Raw genomic sequence first — 22,451 nt, forward strand, 5'->3', positions numbered from 1 at the left:
GAAGCATTAAAATTCCCTGCTCTCTGTAAGAAAAAACTGTTCCAGCATGACAATGCTCCTGTGCACAAAGATACGGTTTGCATGGGATGGCGTAAAAAGATCTTAATTGGCCTGCTATAGAGCTCTGACCTCCACCCTATTGCAAACCTTTGGGATAAATTGAAAAGCTGACTGCACCTCGGGACTTCTCAACCTACAATCTAGTGAAACATCTTTTAAAAAGAGTGGAGGTTATTACAACACAGCAACTGTGTAAATGTGGAATAGGATGTTCAAAAAGCACATGGTGTCCACAAACTTTGGTCTATATAGTGTAAATCTGTATTTGAAATCTGAATCCATAGAATTTATCAATAGAATCATTATTATTGATATTTGTGGAATAGAAATGGAATTAAAGTCGACAAAATGCACCGTATATGTGTTAAGCAGCAAACACGACTACACCGACACTGACAAAGAACCAGCACACAGTAATAAAGGGGGAAGGAATAGACTCGGGAACTCTTCCTTGTATAGGATACGCTAAAATATTTCTGTATCAAACAGGCAGTTGTGGTGAGGCTAAATACTGTATATACATTTATCATTTTCATTAAATCGCTGTAAGCGTCTTTTGAGTAATTCGTCTTGCACAGGTTCTGCTTAGCCATGCATAATCAAACATCTCTCGATATAAAGCCCCGAGATTATTCGAATCAAACCTTTACATTCCCGCTACAGTCAATTTGGAGTAAATATATTTCGTTTCTAATAGAAGAGACGACCCCACTGCACTGCTCTGAAGCTCACCTAAAAAAAAAAAAAACGTTTCTTTTTCACGGTGCATTTTCACAGCATTCTTATTAACAGTCATTCATGCTGCCCGGTTAGACAGTGGGACATGCCAGCAAGGAAGACAGTTTGTCAAAACTTGTAAGACGTTTTAAATATTTAACAGTCAAAGTACGGCTTCTTCGGAATAGAAAGCCATTGGATGAGATGGCATCTGGGAGAGGTTTTGGACGACGGGATAATGAGCTAATCCTATTACATCTGAAAGGGCAAAAGAGAAGAACTTTCCAAACAGTGTCGAATTGTAAAAGTCATCATTATTTTTGTTACAATATTGGTCTTGACCCACGATCTTCGCAGCAATTCCATTTGACGGTGCTACAAACCGAATACCCCAAACAGACTAAACCACGAACACAAAGCTGGACAATCTGGCCAAAAAATGACAGAAGGTCACTTAGAGAAAGAGAAACCATGTGTGTGTGTGTGTGTGTGTGTGTGTGTGTGTGTGTGTGTGTGTGTGTGTGTGTGTGTGTGTGTGTATATATATATATATATATATATATATATATATATATATATATATATATATCTGTTATTTAAACATGAATATAAAACAAAGAGAAACCAGAAGTTCGTCTTTTAGCACAACACTTTCCATTGAACGCTGAAACTAAGTCGTTTAAAACTTTACACTGTACTTTCACAACGTACGTAACTTGCACTAAAACACTGCCACGACATCACATTTCTAAAACAGAGGTGCGTGGCAGGCGCACACGCACCAGCTTAGACCGGAGTTGGACGACCCCCCCCCGTCATGTGCTGCTCTGTGTGATTATACACATCATAATAAAGATGCACTTTCTTGTTCACATTTTGTAACAATACAAATTCGCACAATCCTGAACAATGTACACATGTCCCACATCCCAGATTCTGGATCTGGAAATTGTTACCAAAAAAAAAAAAAAAAATCTTTAACATAAAAAAATAAAATAAAATCTTCCTTATGTTGCCTTTAAGAAAGTGTTCAACGAATGAATATGAAGAATAAAACTTCCCCAAAGATTTCGTAATACGTCTGTAAAATACTGCAATGTTTGCTTTGGCAAAGAACACCATGTTTTTATGCACCTTTGAAGAAAATTCACATTGTGAGAGCTGTCACGTTGCGGTAGTGGTGGCACGGCTGTGTCCCTCGTGGATCTCCGAACATTTCCTGGTCATATGACAAACGAGGATTTGTGCCGGAAATGCCCCTGTGAAACAAAACGTGTGAATTATTACCATCGTGTTGCACCTAAATACCCTGACTGCGAACAATCTGGCTGTGAAGTTTTGTTTACGCTCACCTCATCTACACTGACACAGTCCCTTCCACTGTCATACTGAGGAACTTTATAACTGAAAGAAACAGTGTAGTGCTTTAGAGTCTCATTATTCCATAAAAGGGACATTGTGTTATTTGTATTCTGCTGGTATTCCACTGCGCAGACCTTTTCAACACTTCCCACAGATTTTGTACTTACTCGTTTTCTGTACGGTCCCTGCAGAAACACTCGCTGTGTTTTTGAGCCTGACAGAGGCCCACTATTATAAGGATGAATGCGATCACTCCAGCGACAATCTTTAAGAGCAACATCCAGATGTCAAAATCATCTGGAAAGTGAGAGAGAGAGAGAATGAGAAAATGAGAGAGAGAGAGAGTGAGAGAGAGAAAGAATGAGAGAGAGAGAGAGAGAGAGAGAGAGAGAGAGAGAGAGAGAGAGAGAGAGAGAGAGAGTGAGTGTACTAATCTTTGCATGTCATTTTATTAAATGTGTTCAGACAGGAAATCTGGGCGCTGGCACTTATAATATTTTGTCTTCTTGCTAAAAGCCGGTACGTACACACTTCCATAAGCTGTGGTGCGCATTTTGCGGAGCCAGCGTCGTTTCTGGCCTGGCAGTGATATTTCCCTGCATCTTCTTTCCTCGCTGTTCGGAAATTCTGAAAGGAATGATGCACAGATACTTTAATACTTACGCCAGGAGAGGTCACTGCTGGTCAAGAAAAACCCTAGCGTACATAATCACTTTTTTACGACGCCGGTTTTGTGCCACGTTCAAAAATTTTTTTAAGTCAGAGCAACGCGAAATTAAAAGTCTAAACATTTTGAGAATAAAGTAAAAATGACGGAAATAATGCCGGTCGTTTCAGAATAAAGACAAAATATTTTGAGAATAAAGTCCTAGCAATACGAGAATGAAGTGGCAATATTTTGAGAAAAAATATTTTGAGGAAAATCACAGAATTGTTTCGTTCTTATTCAATATTCTTTGTCTTTTGCTGCATCAGCACAAAGTTATAATTAGTAAACAGACACTTCAGCAGTTATGTAGGAAACTTAATTTATTTAGAAGAATAATTAGACAGACATTAAGGAAATGTCTGAAATGGCAACCAGTGGGAAACTCCAAGGATACCAATGGTTGCAGGAGATGTTGTTCCTCAAGAGACTATGAGGATGATGATCAAAGAAATAGAGCCTGAAGAAGTTGAACAAGATGACAACGTCTTTCTTATGAATTTGTTCTCATATTGCTACGATTTTAGTCTTTGGTTTAAAAATTTTTTTGTGCCACTGAAACGACGGTCATAACGTCTAGTATGTATGTATGTATGTATCTAGTAGAATGTATGGTTGTAGAATTATTTATATATTTATAATGAATTATATATATATATATATATATATATATATATATATATATATATATATATATATATATATATATATATACACAGTGGGTATGGAAAGTATTCAGACCCCCTTAAATTTTTCACTCTTTTTTATTTTGCAGCCATTTGCTAAAATCATTTAAGTTCATTTCTTTTCCTCATGAATGTACACATAGCACCCCATATTGGCAGAAAAACACAGAATTGTTGACACTGTTGCAGATTTATTAAAAAAGAAAAACTGAAATATCACATGGTCCTAAGTATTCAGACCCTTTGCTCAGTATTTAGTAGAAGCCCCCTTTTGATCTAATACAGCCAGGAGTCTTTTTGGGAAAGATGCAACAAGTCTTTCACACCTGGATTTGGGGATCCTCTGCCATTCCTCCTTGCAGATCCTCTCCAGTTCTGTCAGGTTGGACGGTAAACGTTGGCGGACAGCTATTTTTAGGTCTCTCCAGAGATGCTCAATTGGGTTTAAGTCATTGCTCTGGCTGGGCCATTCAAGAACAGTCACAGAGTTGTTGTGAAGCCACTCCTTCGTTATTTTAGCTGTGTGCTTAGGGTCATTGTCTTGTTGGAAGGTAAACCTTCGGCCCAGTCTGAGGTCCAAAGCACTCTGGAGAAGGTTTTCGTCCAGGATATCCCTGTGCTTGGCCGCATTCATCTTTCCCTTGATTGCAACCAGTCGTCCTGTCCCTGCAGCTGAAAAACACCCCCACAGCATGATGCTGCCACCACCATGCTTCACTGTTGAGACTGTACTGAACAGGTGATGTGCAGTGCCTGGTTTTCTCCACACATACCGCTTAGAATTAAGGCCAAAAAGTTCTATCTTGGTCTCATCAGACCAGAGAATCTTATTTCTCACCATCTTGGAGAACTCCATGCGGGTTTTCATGTGTCCTGCACTGAGGCGAGGCTTCCATCGGGCCACTCTGCTATAAAGCCCCACTGGTGAAGGGCTGCAGTGATGGTTGACTTTCTACAACTTTCTCCCATCTCCCGACTGCATCTCTGGAGCTCAGCCACAGTGATCTTCGGGTTCTTCTTTACCTCTCTCACCAAGGCTCTTCTCCCCCGATAGCTCAGTTTGGCCGGTCGGCCAGCTCTAGGAATGGTTCTGGTCGTCCCAAACGTCTTCCATTTAAAGATTATGGAGGCCACTGTGCTCTTAGGAACCTTAAGTGCAGCAGAAATTTTTTTGGAACCTTGACCAGATCTGTGCCTTGCCACAATTCTGTCTCTGAGCTCTTCAGGCAGTTCCTTTGACCTTAATGATTCTCATTTGCTCTGACATGCATTGTGATCTGTAAGGTCTTATATAAACAGGTGTGTGGCTTTCCCAATCAAGTCCAATCAGTATAATCAAAAATTTCTGGACTCAAATGAAGGTGTAGAACCATCTCAAGGATGATCAGAAGAAATGGAGAGCACCTGAGTTAAATATATGAGTGTCACAGCAAAGGGTCTGAATACTTAGGACCATGTGATATTTCAGTTTTTCTTTTTTAATAAATCTGCAAAAAGGTCAACAATTCTGTGTTTTTCTGTCAGTATGGGGAGCTGTGTGTACATTCATGAGGAAGAAGAATGAACTTAAATGATTTTAGCAAATGGCTGCAATATAACAAAGAGTGAAAAATTTAAGTGGGTCTGAATACTTTCCGTACCCACTGTATATATATATTTGCACCGTATACAGTTTTATTGTAATATATATTGCACCGTTGCACTCCCATAATACATTTATTGTATATTTGTATATTTATATATATATATATATATATATATATATATATATATATATATATATATATATATATATATATATATATATATATATATATATATATATACAGTCAACCCCTGATAATTTGCGGGTTCTCATTTGGAACCTAACTAACAGCAAGTTGCGGATTATTTTAAAATTTGTGTGAATCTGCAGCAGGACTGAATGTCCAGGAACGTTAGGAATATTGGGGTCGGTGGTAGAGGCGATAAGCTGAGGGAAAACTCGTTTTTTACTATCACTCCTGCACACTACGTATCCCTAAACTTTGAAATTTTTGCTTTTTCTTCTTTGCTTATCTTAATTTTCGTCACAATCTTCGCTTTCTGTCTTCGATTCGCCATCTAGCAGCGGCGTCTCGAGCTCGTATCTCAAGTTTTTGCTCGTGTATCAAAGCAAAAAATCGACCGAGTGACCGCTCGTATTTCAAAAAACCCGTATGTTAGGGCACTCCTATGTCGAGGTACCACTGTATACAGTATCTCATAAAAGTGAGTACACTCCTTACATTTCAGAAACCATTGTAGTATATCTTCTTAAGGGACAATACTGTAGAAATGATACTTAGATATATTTTAGAGTAGTCAATGTGCAGCAGTATATATTTGCAGTATATATTAGTATAGCAGTATATATATTTATAGATCAGTACAGATTTACTGTCCTCTGAAAATAACTCAACATACAGCCATTAATGTCAAAATGCCTGCCAACAAAAGTGAGTACACCCTAATTGATAACAGCTTTATGTCATGTAACCATGCAAAGCCACACGTCCTATTAATCATGTTCATGTTTATGTTTTGTCTGCTTGACAGGACCATACAATTGTGTGTATCTTGTATTAGAGCAGTTACAATTTGGTGCTTTGCATAAACCTTTCTAATACTGACCACTGGATGTTCAACATGGCACCTCATGGCAAAGAACTCTGAGGATTTGGAAATTTGAATTTTTGCTCTCCACAAAGATTGCCTAGGTTATAAGAAGATCAGTAACACCCTGAAACTGAGTTACAGTACACTGGCCAGGGTCATGCAGAGGTTTTCCAGGAGGGGTTCCACTCGGAACAGGCCTCACAAGGGTCCATCAAAGAAGTTAAGTCCTCTGCTGTGCATCAGGTGCAGAAGCTGCTTCAAAAAATAGATTGAATAGATTGAGTGCTGCAGCATTGCTTTAGAGGTTGCAGAAGTTAAAGGTCTGCTTGTCATTAATCAGACCATACGCCACACACTGCAGCAAGTTGGTTTTCAGGGCCGTCGTCCCAAAAGGAAGCCTGTTCTGAACTTGGATCACAAAAAGTCTGCGAACATTTTGCTGGAAACAACCTGTCTAAGAGCATGAATTACCAATTAGAACCATGTCCTGTAGTCTGATGATGGTGAACATAAACTTGTTCGGCTCATTTGGTGTTCAGCATTTGTGGCAACGACCTGGTGAGAAGAAAATTGTGTGGTGCATGTTGGTGGTAGCATCACAGTCTGGGGCTGCATGAGTGCTGCTGGTACTGGGAAGCTGCTTTTCATTGACTGAAACATGGATTCCAACATGTACTGTGACATTCTGAAGCAGAACATGAGGCCCTCTCTTCAGAATCTGGGCCGAACAGCAGTTTTCCAACATAATAACAACCTCAAACACACCGCCAAGATGACAACTGCCTTGCTGAGGAAGTTGAAGGTGAAGGTGATTGAGTGGACAAGTATGTTTTCAGACCTGAACCCTATTGAGCACCTGTGGAGCATCCTCAAGGGGAAAGTAGAGAAGCACCATGTGTCTAACATCCAGCAGCTCTGTGATGTCATTATGGAGGAGTGGAAGAGGATCCCAGCAACAACCTGTGCAGCTCTGGTGAATTCCATGCCCAGGTGGATTAAGGCAGTGCTGGATATCAGTGGTGCTTACACGAAATATTGACACTTTGAACACAGTTTCGACATGTTCACTTAGGGTGTACTCACTTTTGTTGCCAGGTATTTAGACAATAATGGCTGTATGTTAAGTTATTTTTAGATTACAGTAAATCTATACTGCTATACAAGCTGCACACTGACTACTCTAAAATATATCTAAGTATAAGTATATATATATATATATATATCATGTTATTTCTTATGAAAAATCCTTGTTGTAGTCAGAGAACATGTATGATGTTTTCTGGGACATTATTTGGTAACATTGAGAGACATGATGCCCTTGAGGCTTGTATGTTTATTACATAACTGAAATCTTGATAGCTATCAGAAAGTGGCCCATAAAATCACTGAATCATGAGACAGCATAGGCAGCATTGCAGCCGCCTTCGGTTTTAGACACACCCTGTGCCTTTGAATGTGGAATTGCAATTGGTGCCGAGCGTGCTGGTTCTAGAAACTCCCAAATCACTGTTATCATTGGCTTTAAATGATCACCTGTTGCATGATAATGCAAAAAGGCCATAGAGTCACTGTGTGTAGTAATATTGGGCATTTGTTGCTCATTACTGTCATTAAAGTTTAGAGGGGCGCTTGAATTTAAGCACAGTTAAGACATAATGAAACATGTATTGCACTCTCTTCAAACAAATTCAAGTATTTCATTTAGTAAACAACATAAAGAGCAGTTACAACATGTTCACCTGTCTGTGCTTACCAGAGACCCAGTCTCAGCATTCATGATGTATGAGGAGTTGTAAAAGCGGACACTGGTTTTGGGATCCTCAGGCAGCTCCTCGTTGTTGCGAAACCACTGATAGTGAGAAAGAGGGTAACCCTCGCTCTCCATGCACCGTAACTCTGTAGAAGAGCCTGCGGTGACAGAATTTGGGACACTGCACCGCGGCACCACTGGCTTTACTGTAAACCAAACAAAATCACAGTAGAATCTTATACATCGCACAGGCAGCATAAAATATTATGCAGAATTTCTAATATATATATATATATATATATATATATATATATATATATATTAGAAATATATATATATATATATATTAGAAATATATATATATATATATACATATATATATATATATATATATATATATATATATATATATGTATATATATATATATATATATATATATATATATATATATATATATATATATATATATATATATATATATATATATATATATATATATATAACCTGCTCTTTTGCAAGTTCTCCAACTTAGAAATCATGGAGGGGTCTGAAATTGTCATCGTAGGTGCATGTCCACTGTGAGAGACATAATCTAAAAAAAAAAAATCCAGAAATCACAATATATGATTTTTAAACTATTTATTTGTATGATACAGCTGCAAATAAGTATTTGAACACCTGTCTATCAGCTAGAATTCTGACCCTCAAAGACCTGTTAGTCTGCATTTAAAATGTCCACCTCCACTACATTTATTATCCTAAATTAGATGCACCTGTTTGAGGTCGTTAGCTGCATAAAGACACCTGCTCACCCCATACAATCAGTAAGAATCCAACTACTAACATGGCCAAGACCAAAGAGCTGTCCAAAGACACTAGAGACAAAATTGTACACCTCCACAAGGCTGGAAAGGGCTACGGGGAAATTGCCAAGCAGCTTGGTGAAAAAAGGTCCACTGTTGGAGCAATCATTAGAAAATGGAAGAAGCTTCACATGACTGTCAATCTCCCTCGGACTGGGGCTCCATGCAAGATCTCACCTCGTGGGGTCTCAATGATCCAAAGGAAGGTGAGAAATCAGCCCAGAACTACATGGGAGGAGCTGGTCAATGACCTGAAAAGAGCTGGGACCACCGTTTCCAAGGTTACTGTTGGTAATACACTAAGACGTCATGGTTTGAAATCATGCATGGCATGGAAGGTTCCCCTGCTTAAACCAGCACATGTCCAGGCACGTCTTAAGTTTACCAATGACCATTTGGATGATCCAGTGGAGTCATGGGAGAAAGTCATGTGGTCAGATGAGACCAAAATAGAACTTTTGGGTCATAATTCCACTAAACGTGTTTGGAGGAAGAAGAATGATGAGTACCATCCCAAGAACACCATCCCTACTGTGAAGCATGGGGGTGGTAGCATCATGCTTTGGGGGTGTTTTTCTGCACATGGGACAGGGCGACTGCACTGTATTAAGGAGAGGATGACCGGGGCCATGTATTGCGAGATTTTGGGGAACAACCTCCTTCCCTCAGTTAGAGCATTGAAGATGGGTCGAGGCTGGGTCTTCCAACATGACAATGACCCGAAGCACACAGCCAGGATAACCAAGGAGTGGCTCTGTAGGAAGCATATCAAGGTTCTGGCGTGGCCTAGCCAGTCTCCAGACCTAAACCCAATAGAGAATCTTTAGAGGGAGCTCAAACTCCGTGTTTCTCCAGAAACAGAAACCTGGCCAGAAACAGGCCAGAAACCTGACTGATCTAGAGAAGATCTGTGTGGAGGAATGGGCCAAAATCCCTCCTGCAGTGTGTGCAAACCTGGTGAAAAACTACAGGAAACGTTTGTCCTCTGTAATTGCAAACAAAGGCTACTGTACCAAATATTAACATTGACTTTCTCAGGTGTTCAAATACTTATTTGCAGCTGTATCATAAAAATAAATTGTTAAAAAATCATACATTGTGATTTCTGGATTTTTTTTTTAGATTATGTCTCTCACAGTGGACATGCACCTACGATGACAATTTCAGACCCCTCTATGATTTCTAAGTGGGAGAACTTGCAAAATAGCAGGGTGTTCAAATACTTATTTTCCTCACTGTGTATATATATATATATATATATATATATATATATATATATATATAAAAAGGTACCTCTCACAGCCAGACTTATAAGGATTTCGTCGAAGGATTTCTGGTCATCAATGGCAACCACCTCGCATCGATACATCGCACTGTCTGATCTGCTGACGTTCAGGATCAGCAGGTTTGCAGGTTCTCTCAGCAAAGCCCTGTTCTCTAAATCACCTGCCACAGCAAGCAAACTGCATTTTATTCTTTGCTGCTGGTGCCATTACCTACACTATATTGACAAAAGTTTGCGGACACCTGGTCATAAGTATGGTATGTGCTTTTTTAAACACTGCATTCCACATTTAGTCCCAATTTGCTCTTAAGACTCCGTCCACACTTCTGGGACGATGTTTCACTAGGTTTTGGAGTGTGCTTGTGGAGATTTGTGTTCATTCTGACACAGGGGGGGTTATTAAAGACAGGCACTGGTATAGGTGAGGTAAGGAGGGCTGGGGTGCAGTCAGCGCTCACATTCATCCCAAAGGTGTTCAATAGAGTTGAGGTCAGAGCTCTCTAGCAGAAGATCTTCCACTCCATTCCTTTGAAAGCATATCTTCATAGAGTTTGCTTTGAGCATGGAGTTTGCTTTGTCATGCTACTGCATCCAATACAACTGTGTGCCTTCAGATTTGCGATAAGACTTTGGGAAAGATCCACATATGGCTGGGAATGTCAGGCGTCCCAATACTTTTGTTCATATAGTGTATATAGCGACTGTTTAATTATATCCAGTATAGTGAAATGTGGTCATGGGTTGGATTTTATATGTGGATTTATTTGGTATGTCGGCTGTTACCTGATATTTTCTTTTGGAAATATACATAACTGGGAGCTCCGTTTTTTATTTTCTTCCATTCGATTCTGGGGTTGCTTGTAGATATGGACTCGATCAAGCAGCTCAATTCGATTGCTTTTAAGGAAATAAAAACATTATTTGCTACAGTTGTCGAGGAACAAATCACTGTAATGATTAGTGTAGTCATTAAAATATTCAGCGCTTACACTCAAATTCATTCGCCCACACGTCTTTGTCTGTAGTTCGCAGAATTACACCAGACGTCACACAACCTAGAAAATGCAACAGACAAATAAATTCACACTGACCAGTGGAAAAAAAAAAAAAAGACCCAAATAACCCCAAAACACTGGACACCATTGGCAGTATTACATTCTACCCCCATACCCAATACCCATTCAAAGAGCAGCATTCCCACCCACAACCCTCCTAATAAAATCCTTTGAAGTGGGAAGTATGTGCTTGAATTCTCAGCGTCTGGATGGGACGAAAGTGAAAGCCTTGTGCTAGGAAGAGTTGAAAATCAGCTGCTACCATGCCTCAGAGTGCAGAGTGATGATCGTGCTCTCTATCTGGTAGCGTCTGGACCAGTTTATCATTCTGGCTGAACAGGTGCACTGCTGTCTGCCTGGCCATTAATAGCTATTAGACATGTGGCAAGCTGAGAAAATGAAGACCAGCGAACTCACAGGCAATCTGGAACAAAAAGAATAACTTTTCCTGCACTGTGTACATTTACCCTTTACCCCTTTTCCATGGAAATGGAACTCTAAAACACTCCTGTAGGCCAAAGCTTTAACCCTTGAGCCATGCTGTTGGTGTAGCTATTACTGCTTGGTTAGTTGAATCATTGTAGGCTATTGTTTGGTTGAATCATTGTATCTCTCCATAATCAGCTGTTGGCAACTCATATGTGATATCAATAAGGTGCATGTTTGACCTGCATCAGTCTGCCAGGGGTGTATGGAGTAACCGTAGATGAGCGTCTGCCCTGAGTTGTCGCAACAACATTATCCTGAAGGACGTACACTGGTCAGTACTGATGGCCACAGTGGTAGAAAAACATTGTTCATTGGTCACAAGCTTCAACAAACCAGCCAACTCATTGTCTTTAAAATAAATAAAATACATTTCAGGACAGGTAATGGCTCCAAACAAAACTCACTCAAATACTCTGCATAACTAACAACACAACCTAACAAATCAAATCCCCTAAAACACTACCAACTGGTAGACTCTATGAGCCAGTTCACATTTCATAGCCCCTGGGTTATGAAATGAGGCCACTCCTGACATGTTAGAAGCCCAGGGATCATAGTCATCTTACAAATGAAATATGTGGATGAATGTTCGAACGTAACATTTCAGTACAGACATCGATACACTGGGGAAGGTCAAAAAATATTTATTTCTTCTATACTGGTAATGAACGAGCTCCTGATCTTTATCTCTGGCCTCAGGACAGCGAACACGTCTGCGCTTCAGTCGTGTTTCGTTTTGTTCAATGCAAACCATGACAAAAATACAGACAGATATACGGCAGCTTAAGTTCCTAGTACTCCATTACTCTGTAACCCTCTGAACCGTCCAACAGCCTGTCATAAGCTATTTTTTGAATGGGAATGAAAGAAACTACATAACTTTTCTGGTATGAATCCGGGTTAAAATGACACAGACTGCTTGTATTTTCTTTCGTTTTAGTTTTTTAGACTCAGGCTGAAAGTCATAAACCGACACAGAGTGCATACAGCGACCTACAGCTCTCATACTGTACATCAATCATGGGTTAACAAGTGAGACATGAAATGAAAGCCAGGAAACAACCTGTGTGAGGACGGCACTAAATCATTCTGATGTCTAACTGGGTCACTCTTACAAAGCTTACAGTAGGCATACATTATTTCATCACAGATATCAGGTTTAGTGTATTTATTTCTACTGGTTTCACAGTGAAGTGTTTGGAATTTAAAAAGATTATTAAATAGTCATTAAAGATTTAGACAGGCATAGATGTAAGAGGATGATTAGGCCATTGCACTAATGGCTCAACACCTTACTAAGCCATTTAGGTATAAGCTTCATTTATATACTGTACATACATAGATAACCTCACATGTATTGACCCTCATTTATAGTAGCTTCATGCTCTTCTTGGAATTTAAGGAAAAGCAAGACATGACCGTGAACAAGACAATTGTGAAAGCCATTCAAGACGCAATGAAGCGGTGCGCTGGGGTCTTCTTATAAAATGCTACGGTAATCATAATGAATGTAATTCAGGTGCAAAACACGGGACTTGATCAGGGTGCAGTGACTGATGGAAAATGTAGATCATTAACATATTCGTGACACAATTTTAAAGAAATATTCAGCTTGAAAAACACAATTCATACGCAAAAGTCCATTCACTTTTTTTTTTAAATGGTAGTAAACAATTTCGTTTAAATATATCAAAAAGTAAACTTTTAAATGTTATTCATGTTGTATATTGATATATAGATATGTGTATGCAGATTTTTTTTTAAATATACGTTTTCCATTCCTAAATAAAAATTTGAAATAAAAAACAAAAAAAACAAAGAACCTTCTAAAACTCGAGTTAATTATTATATAGAATCTACTTTAACTATATATATATATATATATATATATATATATATATATATATATATATATATATATATATATATATATAAAGAAAACACTCAAGTGATAAAGACAAGTCAAAGGAAACACCCAAATAAATCATAAGATAACTATATTTTATTATACATAACTTTTTCAACTAAACAATTCAGAAATTGCTTCAGTGTTTTACTTTGAAAATTGTTCTTGTTTGCCTCAAACCTGTTTTGACCTTTTACAGAAATCAAAACAATATTCACAACTTATGGTTTTATGGACATCTGACATCTCAGGGTGATCGATTAGTTTAACATAACACAATTTACAGTACGTTAATTAATTTACTAGAATAACTCTTTTACTGGATCTGTAATAAACTGCAATTTTTATTATTCACAAAATAATAAACTGAACATTCCCAAAATTGGTCCAGAGGTGCTGATTCGTTTTCTAACAGCAGCTTTGAAGGTATTTTAAATCAGGGATGTTAATTAATTCTATCCTTAATACATATTGGTTTCTATGGTAACAACGTACAAAAGGACATAATTGTACACTCCACATATGCTGATTTCATTTGAAGTGTGTAGTGATCGCTATGGTGACACTTCACAGAGCGTCAGAACTTCAAAACAGGAACATTTTGTATATGCAAACAGAGCAGGTAGTCTTTTATGTTTTTCGAGACGCATGCATGTTCATTTTGTTTATAGGCAAAAAATTAATTGGTAATGTAATATTACAAAAATTATTTGAGGCAAATTCGTTTGCCTTCATTCTTCGTTTAGTCCATTTAACTAAACACGGAGCACTGTGTTTCCCACCGACCATTATTACTGACGCACCGCCCGCTAAACTCACGAGCACTCTGGACAGGGAACACAGGAGGTGCTGCAGAATTTAAAAAAATGGAGGAAAGTGGAAAAGGGCGAGGGGAAGATTCAGGCCAAAAAAAAAACGCCAGAAAGTTTGGGGACATTTCAAGGCAAACCAAATAAAACACCGTGCAGTGCAGTTACGGTTTTTACAGTAATTTGAAATAGATTTTTTATATTTTTATTTATATACTGTGCGGTCTTTTCCGGAGACATGAAAAATACCGCATCGCGATACTGTGCGAGATTTCTTTAATAAATACTTGAGTGAAAATAAGTTTCATTAAACAAATATTTTCCAATTACTGAAGCTACGCAGCCACTGTGGGGGGACTTTTTGAACACGCTGTATTTGCATTTTGATGCATTTTTCAACGATATTCTTTTATGCAATTTCAGCAATTATAAAGGGCATTTTTCTAAAAAGGAAAACAAATTTAAATTCATTTGAAGAGATCTGTCTTATTTTATTGCTCTTTAATGAAGTAAAAAAAAAAGTACTGCTTATCCGATTACTCGATTACTCGCTGGAATAATCAAGTCAAGTCAAGTCAAGTTTATTTCTATGGCGCTTTTCACAACAGACATTGTCTCAAAGCAGCTTTACAGAAATTAACAGTTAAGGTGAATGGTGTGCATTTATCCCTGATGAGCAGCCATGGCGACTGTGGCAGGGAAAAACTCCCTTAGATGTTATGAGGAAGAAACCTTGAGAGGAACCAGACTCAAAGGGGAACCCATCCTCATTTGGGTGACATCAAGAGTTTGAGCATAAATCTTTCAACAGTACAGAACACTGGAGAGTGAGAACTAACATGAGCACTGGAGTATAAGATTATAAGCAATGTTCTTTCTGCAGTCTTATACAGTTTTTTTGGTTAGTAGCTCCTAGTTTTATAAGCTCAGCATTTGTGATCAATAATCGTTAGACTACTCGACTACTAAAATGATCGATAGCAGAAGCCTTAGTATGAAGATTTACTTTGACTGAACAAATATGTGAAAGTACAGATGTTACACTTTATCTGCATCTGGACAGTTCATTTCTCCAAACACTCAGCTGAAACACTTTGCCATGCCTCTTGTAAATCGTGCCAAATGTCTCCTTCACTAGCTGGATATTTCTTTCCGATCTTGCGATCCAGTACATCCTAGAGCAGTTCAATAGGCTTTAGGTGGGCTGACAGGACTGGGAAAGTCATTCCATGATAAATACCATTCCAGCCGACTGTTTCGTCTCTAAATAACACATACAGAGCTTGGCTGTAAGCTTCAGATCATTTTCTTGTTGTATGGTGAAGTCGGTTCCCATTAGGCGTAGTCCAGATGGAATAATGGAAGACATGTTGGTTCAGTATTCCTTCCACCCGGAATAAGCGTACAACATTCCCTGTTCCAAAACAACCCCAAACCATTAAGCGTTCCCCTCCAAGAGTGTGAGGCAGTCTGCTAACATCATCTCTCCTGTTCTCTGCCTTACATAAGTTCTTCTGTTAGAGCCAAAAACGTCACATTTTGACTCCTTTGTCTAAAGAAATTTCTTACAGTCATTCGCTGTCCTTTTTCCGAGTTTGTTGCATATAAACAAAAGACACATGCATGTGTCTCGAAAAACGAATAAAAAGACTAGGTGATACAAACTTTTGACAATTACAATGGATAACAGGGATTCAATTGTTATGCTGATGTTTCTTAACATTAAACCCCAGTATAAATGGTTTAAAAAAGGATATGATGTGTTTATCGTTCACCAAAAAAAAATAAAAAATGGTGGAATAAATGGAAAATAATCTTGAATAAACTATAAGTTGATTTCATTCGATGGCATCACACCACCCTGCTGTTGGTTATTTCCATATAATAGCACACACACATCATGTGCCTCATATGAACACTTATAGTGTCATGGCTTTGTGTCCCACCCCTTTGTTCCTCTTAATATAAAGATGTTCTGCTGCCTTTTCAAAAACCAACATTGCTCTAAGGACCAAGTCCATGGCAGGCCAAGACAAACAATCGTGTTGTTCCAGCAGTGACGGATGGAACTCAAAGGCCCCAGCTGACGTTTGCTGGACTTTCCCATCAGCCATGCATCCTGGGCTATTTTTACATCCGCTGCTGACACCGAACCGCTAGAAAGGCCACACGATACACACCACATAATGTCCTTTCAAAAAGCCTTGTATTGGCGTTCTCATGCTTGTCCTTCACATCTGTGTAAGTCTCACACATCCACCTTAAAGACGGATTACTACAGCGTGTTCTTTACAGAAGAGGGGGAAAAAAAGCTTTCAGAAAAGAAAGACAAAAGGTCAGAACCTAACGGGAACCAGGTCGACGCTAATACTTTAACGATTCGATGGCGATTTTCCGACGATAAATGTAACCGTATAAAGTTTGGAACAATTCACACAACCTTTTCCACTGAAATGTAGACTAATACCCTTGAGCTTTAGTGTTATGCATTCCACATGGGGGGTGAGGGGGGGCTATGTTGGATGCACAGAGCTTCTCTGGTTTTCATAAGCTGAGAAACGACATTAAACGGCCGATGGCGCATATTTTCACATCTCTCGCAGTCTCTTAAGACATAAACCTAAACATTTCCAAGACTTTTTTTGGACAATGTGGAAAAAGTAAACAGATGCAACGGGACAGAAAAACCCAACAAAATGTTCAAAAAAACACTAGGGCTCTAGTAGAACAGATTGTTATTCAACACACACACACACACACACACACACACACACACACACCATGCCAAGCGGTCCCTTCAGCATGAAAAGAACTGGAGCATGACATGAATAATATGTGCTTATCATTACAATTTGATTTATTATCACTACTTAAATAAAGCCTACACCTTTTTTTCAGGTGGTTTAAAGTTGAATCTTCTTGTGACAGCAAAAAAAAAAAAAGATGAATCTTTATTCTGTATTTAACCCCTCACCCAGAAAGACACCTATATGTGCAATGTACATGTATAGGGAGCAGTGTAATGTTACTGCTCCCTCATGAGCATGGGCTCAGGGTCAAATTTCAGGCAGGTTTTATTTTATTCTTTTTATAAGACTCACGTTTATAGCAAGCATTTATAACACACATACATCTGTCTCTTTTCACTCAATGTGATAATAAAGATCCAGTTAAAAAATGAGGATCGTTATAGCTATTGATAATGTAAGCCTGCCTTAGCCTCTATCTCCCTCCAGCTCAATTCGGTAAACGTCCACATTTCAAACGCCCTCCATTAAAACCCCCACCTTTCCCTTCACCAGAAGGGTTTCATCGACACGACAATAAGAAAGAAACCGTACTTACAAAGCGAAAAGAAGAGCAGCACCGTTCCAAATGTTTGACGTCCCGGCGCCATTTTGGAGGCACGTTTAGCCGAGTTCAGCTGTCCGCGCGCTCGCTGGACGAACGGGAAGGGATGCTGCTGCTGCTGCCGCCGCCGCCGCTCAGTTGCCATGGCGACAAGTGCGCGCTCGTGCCGAGGTCGTCGCGAGTCCACTTCTGTCTACGCGCTGCGCGCTCCCGTGCGATGCTGTGCGTCCCAGCGCGTTCCCGCGTATAAAAAAAAAAAAGCGTCGCCTCTAAAAGGTGTCTCTGGTTAGTGAGTAAACTTTTAACTGAGTACAGTGACGTCACGGAGATAACCCATCATTAATGTAATGTGAATTTTCCTCTAGCGGTGAAGCATGGAAATACAATTAAAAGGTTTTCCTACACTGCGCATTGCTGCTCGTCCATGCGTGTGGACCCTCTCTATAGGCGGAGGTGGAATTGATTAATGACTAAGTAATGACTTTTTCACCATCTATAGTGGACCAATAAGCTCATAAAGCAGCATTGTGCATTTCAAGGATATAGACCATAGTTTAAAGCCATGACTGAATTTAAAAAGAAAAACCAAATCACATATAATACAATGTGCACTCTGAATTATATCAGCCATAATAATGTGTAGGTGTCACCAAAACAACTGTGACCCATCCAAGCATGGATTCCACCTGTGGTGTCTGGGAATACGTTTGTGATCAAATGTACTTGGCCAGTATAAATGTTTAGGTAGATAGTACAGATAGTCAGAAATGAACGCCAGGACCCCAGATTTAACCCACAGATAACCCACAGATAACACTGCCTCCACCAGCTTGCCTTTTTCCCACAGTGAATCCATGTCTTCCCTAGGGAAGTGGCACACATGCACCTGAACGTAAAAGAAAATGTGATTTATCAGACCAGGCCACTTTCTTCTATCGCTCCATGTTTCAGTTCTAATGCTCATGTGTTTATTGTAGAAGCTTTTAGTGGTGGATAGGAGTCAGTATGGGAACTGGTCTACAGGAATGCAGATCCATACACAGCAATCTGTGCTGCATTTGACAGCTTTCTATCTACCAGCTTTATCTCTTTTCTTTTTTTTTTTTAGAGCTTTGGGGTACAGTAGCTTTTCTGTAGGGTTGGATCAAAATTTACTCCCCATGAGCATTTGTGAGCTTTGGGTACCAATGCCACTGTTACAGATGCCCCCGGACAGATGTGCTTTCTTTAAATACTTTTTCTAGGTACTAACCATTTTACACTGGAAAGATCCATAAGACCTGCAGTTTTGGGGATTCTCTGCCTCTGTCTGTCTAGCTATCACAAACTGGCCCTTCTCAAATTCACTGAAATCCCTATCCTTGTCAATTTATACATAAAACAAACAGATAAGGTATATACCTAATTATATATATATATATAAAAAAAAAAATTGACAGACAAAGGCAGAGAATATCCAAAACTGCAGGTCTTATGGATCTTTCCAGTGTACAATGGATAATACCTAGGAAAAGTGGTAAAAGAAAGGACATCTGTCCGGGGGCATCTGTAACAGTGGCATTGGTACCCAGAGCTCACTAATGAACTAATGTGAGTGCATGTGATACATTCTTCACTGAGTTTTATATACATATATATATATATATTACTCAGTAAAGAATGTACCACATGCTGTTATTACATAAAATAACATAATAATTAATAACAATATAAACAATTCTTTAGGGGAAAAAAAAAATGAGTTTACTTAAATATATAAATCTGAATTACTACCTATCGTGTCTTGTCTATTAAAGCTGTTCTTGTAACTTACGGTCCCGACACTAGATGGCAGTATTTGATTAAACAACAGAAACTAACATAAGAATTATTGACAAGTTTAAATGACATTTACACAAGTTCTTTAGTGCACATGTCGATTTTAGTTCAGTTTGTTCTTTCAAAGAATATATTGAATCATTTCTGTTCAAGTTTGTGTGGACCACAAGGGTATGTTATTTTTACATTTTCAAACTCGTGGAAATCAAAACTCATCATTATGGAAGAAATATAATTATTTTTGGGTTCTTATAGTTTTAGTTTTTCTATTTGACTGGTCAATTATAGGTGAATACAAATTTGACTGTATGTGTAAGATGCATGTAAGGCACAATATATGTACATAATACAATATATGTACTATCACTATTATTTATGGTTCCTAGAGAATCTACTATTCCATCTAGCAGCATTCTAAGTATCCTTCTGGGTATGCAAGAACATCCCATCTGGATGAATTCTCTTCTGCAGTATCATACAACAGAGGGTTTCCCTAACAGTCAGGATTCAAGCTAAACTTACAGGTGAAGAACATATTTATATCCATATTAAGAGTTTACAATATAACATAGACAATCCCTTTGTTTTACATTGATATTTTTTAATCAGGCCTGTTTCAAGTGTCGTGCAGTGGCTTGTGTGAGGTTTGCAAATAACCAGTAGGACTGAAGAGCCCCTGTGTGTAAACACTATAGTATAAATTAAACTCAAAACATAAAAACTTACACTGATCAGCCATACCATTAAGACCACTTAAATGACAATCTTGTTACAGTTGCAATGGTTATAGAGTGGAAGATGATGTGTTGGATGTAGGGAAAATGTGCAACTGGAAAAACCTTTTTTTTGGAAGGAGTTTAATTATGATGGCTAGACATCTGAGTCAGAGCATCTCCAAAACACCAAGTCTTGTTGGGTTTGCCCATTTTGCAGTGGTTATTACCTACAGAAAAAGATTCAAGGTAGTACAATAGTAAATCAGAGTCCAAGTTTCAGTGAAGGCTAACTCATAGCCTGGTTTAATCCCACAGAAGATCTACTGTAGCACAAAAGAAAAAGTTAATGCTGGCTATGAATGATGGTTATAGTTTGCTTTGGGATATAAGGCAGCTGGTGTGAATGTTTTGGCTGATCAGCAGATTCCTTCATTCTCAGCGAATTACATTTCCAAAAATATTTACCAAGTATTATGTCTTTAATCATGTGGAATCTATAGTCTTCTCAACTGGCAACAGATTCCTGTCTGTGTTCTGCAGAGTGATCAGTAAGTGCACTTTATTACTGCGCTTGAGATGTTCCTGATAGATTGAGTCTGCATATCATTCAAAAACTCTCAGCCAGCAGCTGCACTGGACGTTTCTGCTCGGAAGTGGTGTAAATAGTGGGCACACACTAAATGGAAACACAGTAAGCATTGTAATGCAGGCATAAATGGTTCTTAATCTGTGCAGTTCTCACAAAAACATTGCTGTTTCAAAGCAGAATTGTAAATTATAAATTAAATCATATGAGGAGATTGAATACATTTATGTATATATTAATACATAAATATAATAAATATAAATAACAAAGCAGCTAGTAGATGATCTTAGAATATAGGATTATTGATTAAGGTGATGTCTAGAAAAAGCAGATTATATGATATTCTAATAGATACACTGACAGATATGCCATAATTCTGTTTATATATCTTTTTTCTTTTTTTCTGCAATTAGAAAACAAAATAACATATAAATCTAAATGAAATATTTTAAAAACCTTACAATAGAAATTTACCATTTTAAAGCAAAAAGAAGGTAATTTTGATTTTGATTAAAATAGTTGGGAGAGAGTCGTGTTTACTATGTGTAACATCCCCCTTTTCTTTTAACAACAGTCTGTATATGTCTGGGAACTAAGGAGACCAGTTGCTGAAGTTTTGGGAAAAGAATGTCATCTCTTTTGTGTCTAATCCAGGATTAAAGTTGTCATATTTGTTTCTTGATGCACCAAATGTTTTTTATTAGCAAAATATCTGGACTGCAGCCAAGCAGGTTCAGCATCCTGACTCTTTTACTATGAAGCCATGCTGTTGTAATAGATGCAGTGTACAGTTAACACGATCTTTCTGAAATATTGTCTGGATAATTGCATATGTTGCTATATAACCTGTATATTTCTTTTAAGATTGATGGTGATTTTTCAGACGTACAAGCTGTCCATTCCAAAAGCACAAATGCACCCCATACCATCAGAGTTGCAGTGCTGATGGTATTGGGTGAGTGCTGATAATAAGCTGGATAGTTCCCCTCTTTATTAGTCTGGAGGATGCAGCATGTTGAAAGATTTATGTTCAAACACTTGATGTCACCCAAATGAGGATGGGTTCCCCTTTTGAGTCTGGTTCCTCATAAGGTTTCTTCCTCATAACATATAAGGGAGTTTTTCCCTGCCACAGTCGCCATGACTTGCTCATCAGGGATAAATGCACACCATTCACCTTAACTGTTAAATTCTGTAAAGCTGCTTTGAGACAATGTCTGTTGTGAAAAGCGCTATAGAAATAAACTTGACTTGACTTGACTTGACTAACTATTCACTTTGCCACAAACCATTTTTATGTTGAGGGACATTTTGAGAAACATTTATGTTAATGAACATTTTGAAATCATTCCACAATATGTAAATGCAGTTTTTCACAGATTGGTTAACCTGGATCTTTACTTTTAAGCAAATCTGCCTTTCTAAGATACACTTTTTGTTTCCAATCAGGTGACTGAGCTGTTACCAATTGACCAAATTAGTTGCAAAAAGTGAGTGCCATGCAACAAACAAAAAAGTGCAGTGGCTGTTGGGTAATGTAGTCCTTAGGCTTAATCTTGACAGAGCAGTGGGAATGACAGACTGGTTCAAGGTGGAGGCTGGACTGCATCAAGGTCGGCTCTGAGCCCTTTCCTGTTTGCAGTGGTGATGGACA

General features: G+C 38.5%; 1 protein-coding gene across 1 annotated transcript; it reads right to left on the minus strand.

Moving 5' to 3' along the window:
• Positions 1–1,326: 1,326 nt before the first annotated feature.
• jam3a (junctional adhesion molecule 3a) lies at positions 1,327–17,960 on the minus strand. Its single transcript, XM_083548709.1, has 9 exons — positions 17,672–17,960; positions 11,057–11,122; positions 10,851–10,964; positions 10,076–10,228; positions 7,922–8,124; positions 2,667–2,766; positions 2,307–2,436; positions 2,130–2,181; positions 1,327–2,036 (listed from the first exon to the last, which is right to left on the minus strand). Exons 1-9 carry the CDS (start codon positions 17,820–17,822, stop codon positions 2,001–2,003), a joined length of 1,005 nt encoding a protein of 334 aa, XP_083404835.1. The 5' UTR covers positions 17,823–17,960; the 3' UTR covers positions 1,327–2,000.
• Positions 17,961–22,451: the final 4,491 nt, after the last annotated feature.

This window comes from Silurus aristotelis, assembly GCF_946808225.1.
Source record: "Silurus aristotelis genome assembly, chromosome: 8".
Classification (NCBI taxonomy): Eukaryota; Metazoa; Chordata; class Actinopteri; order Siluriformes; family Siluridae; genus Silurus; species Silurus aristotelis.

Excerpts from the sequence above, each read along its gene's own strand:
- jam3a (XM_083548709.1), bottom strand. The coding sequence starts at position 17,822 with ATGGCAACTGAGCGGCGGCGGCGGCAGCAGCAGCAGCATCCCTTCCCG. Across the intron at positions 8,125-10,075 it reads TATAAGTCTGGCTGTGAGAG|TAAAGCCAGTGGTGCCGCGG; the intron begins GTACCTTTTTAT and ends TTTGGTTTACAG. Across the intron at positions 2,037-2,129 it reads ACTGTGTCAGTGTAGATGAG|GGGCATTTCCGGCACAAATC; the intron begins GTGAGCGTAAAC and ends TTTGTTTCACAG.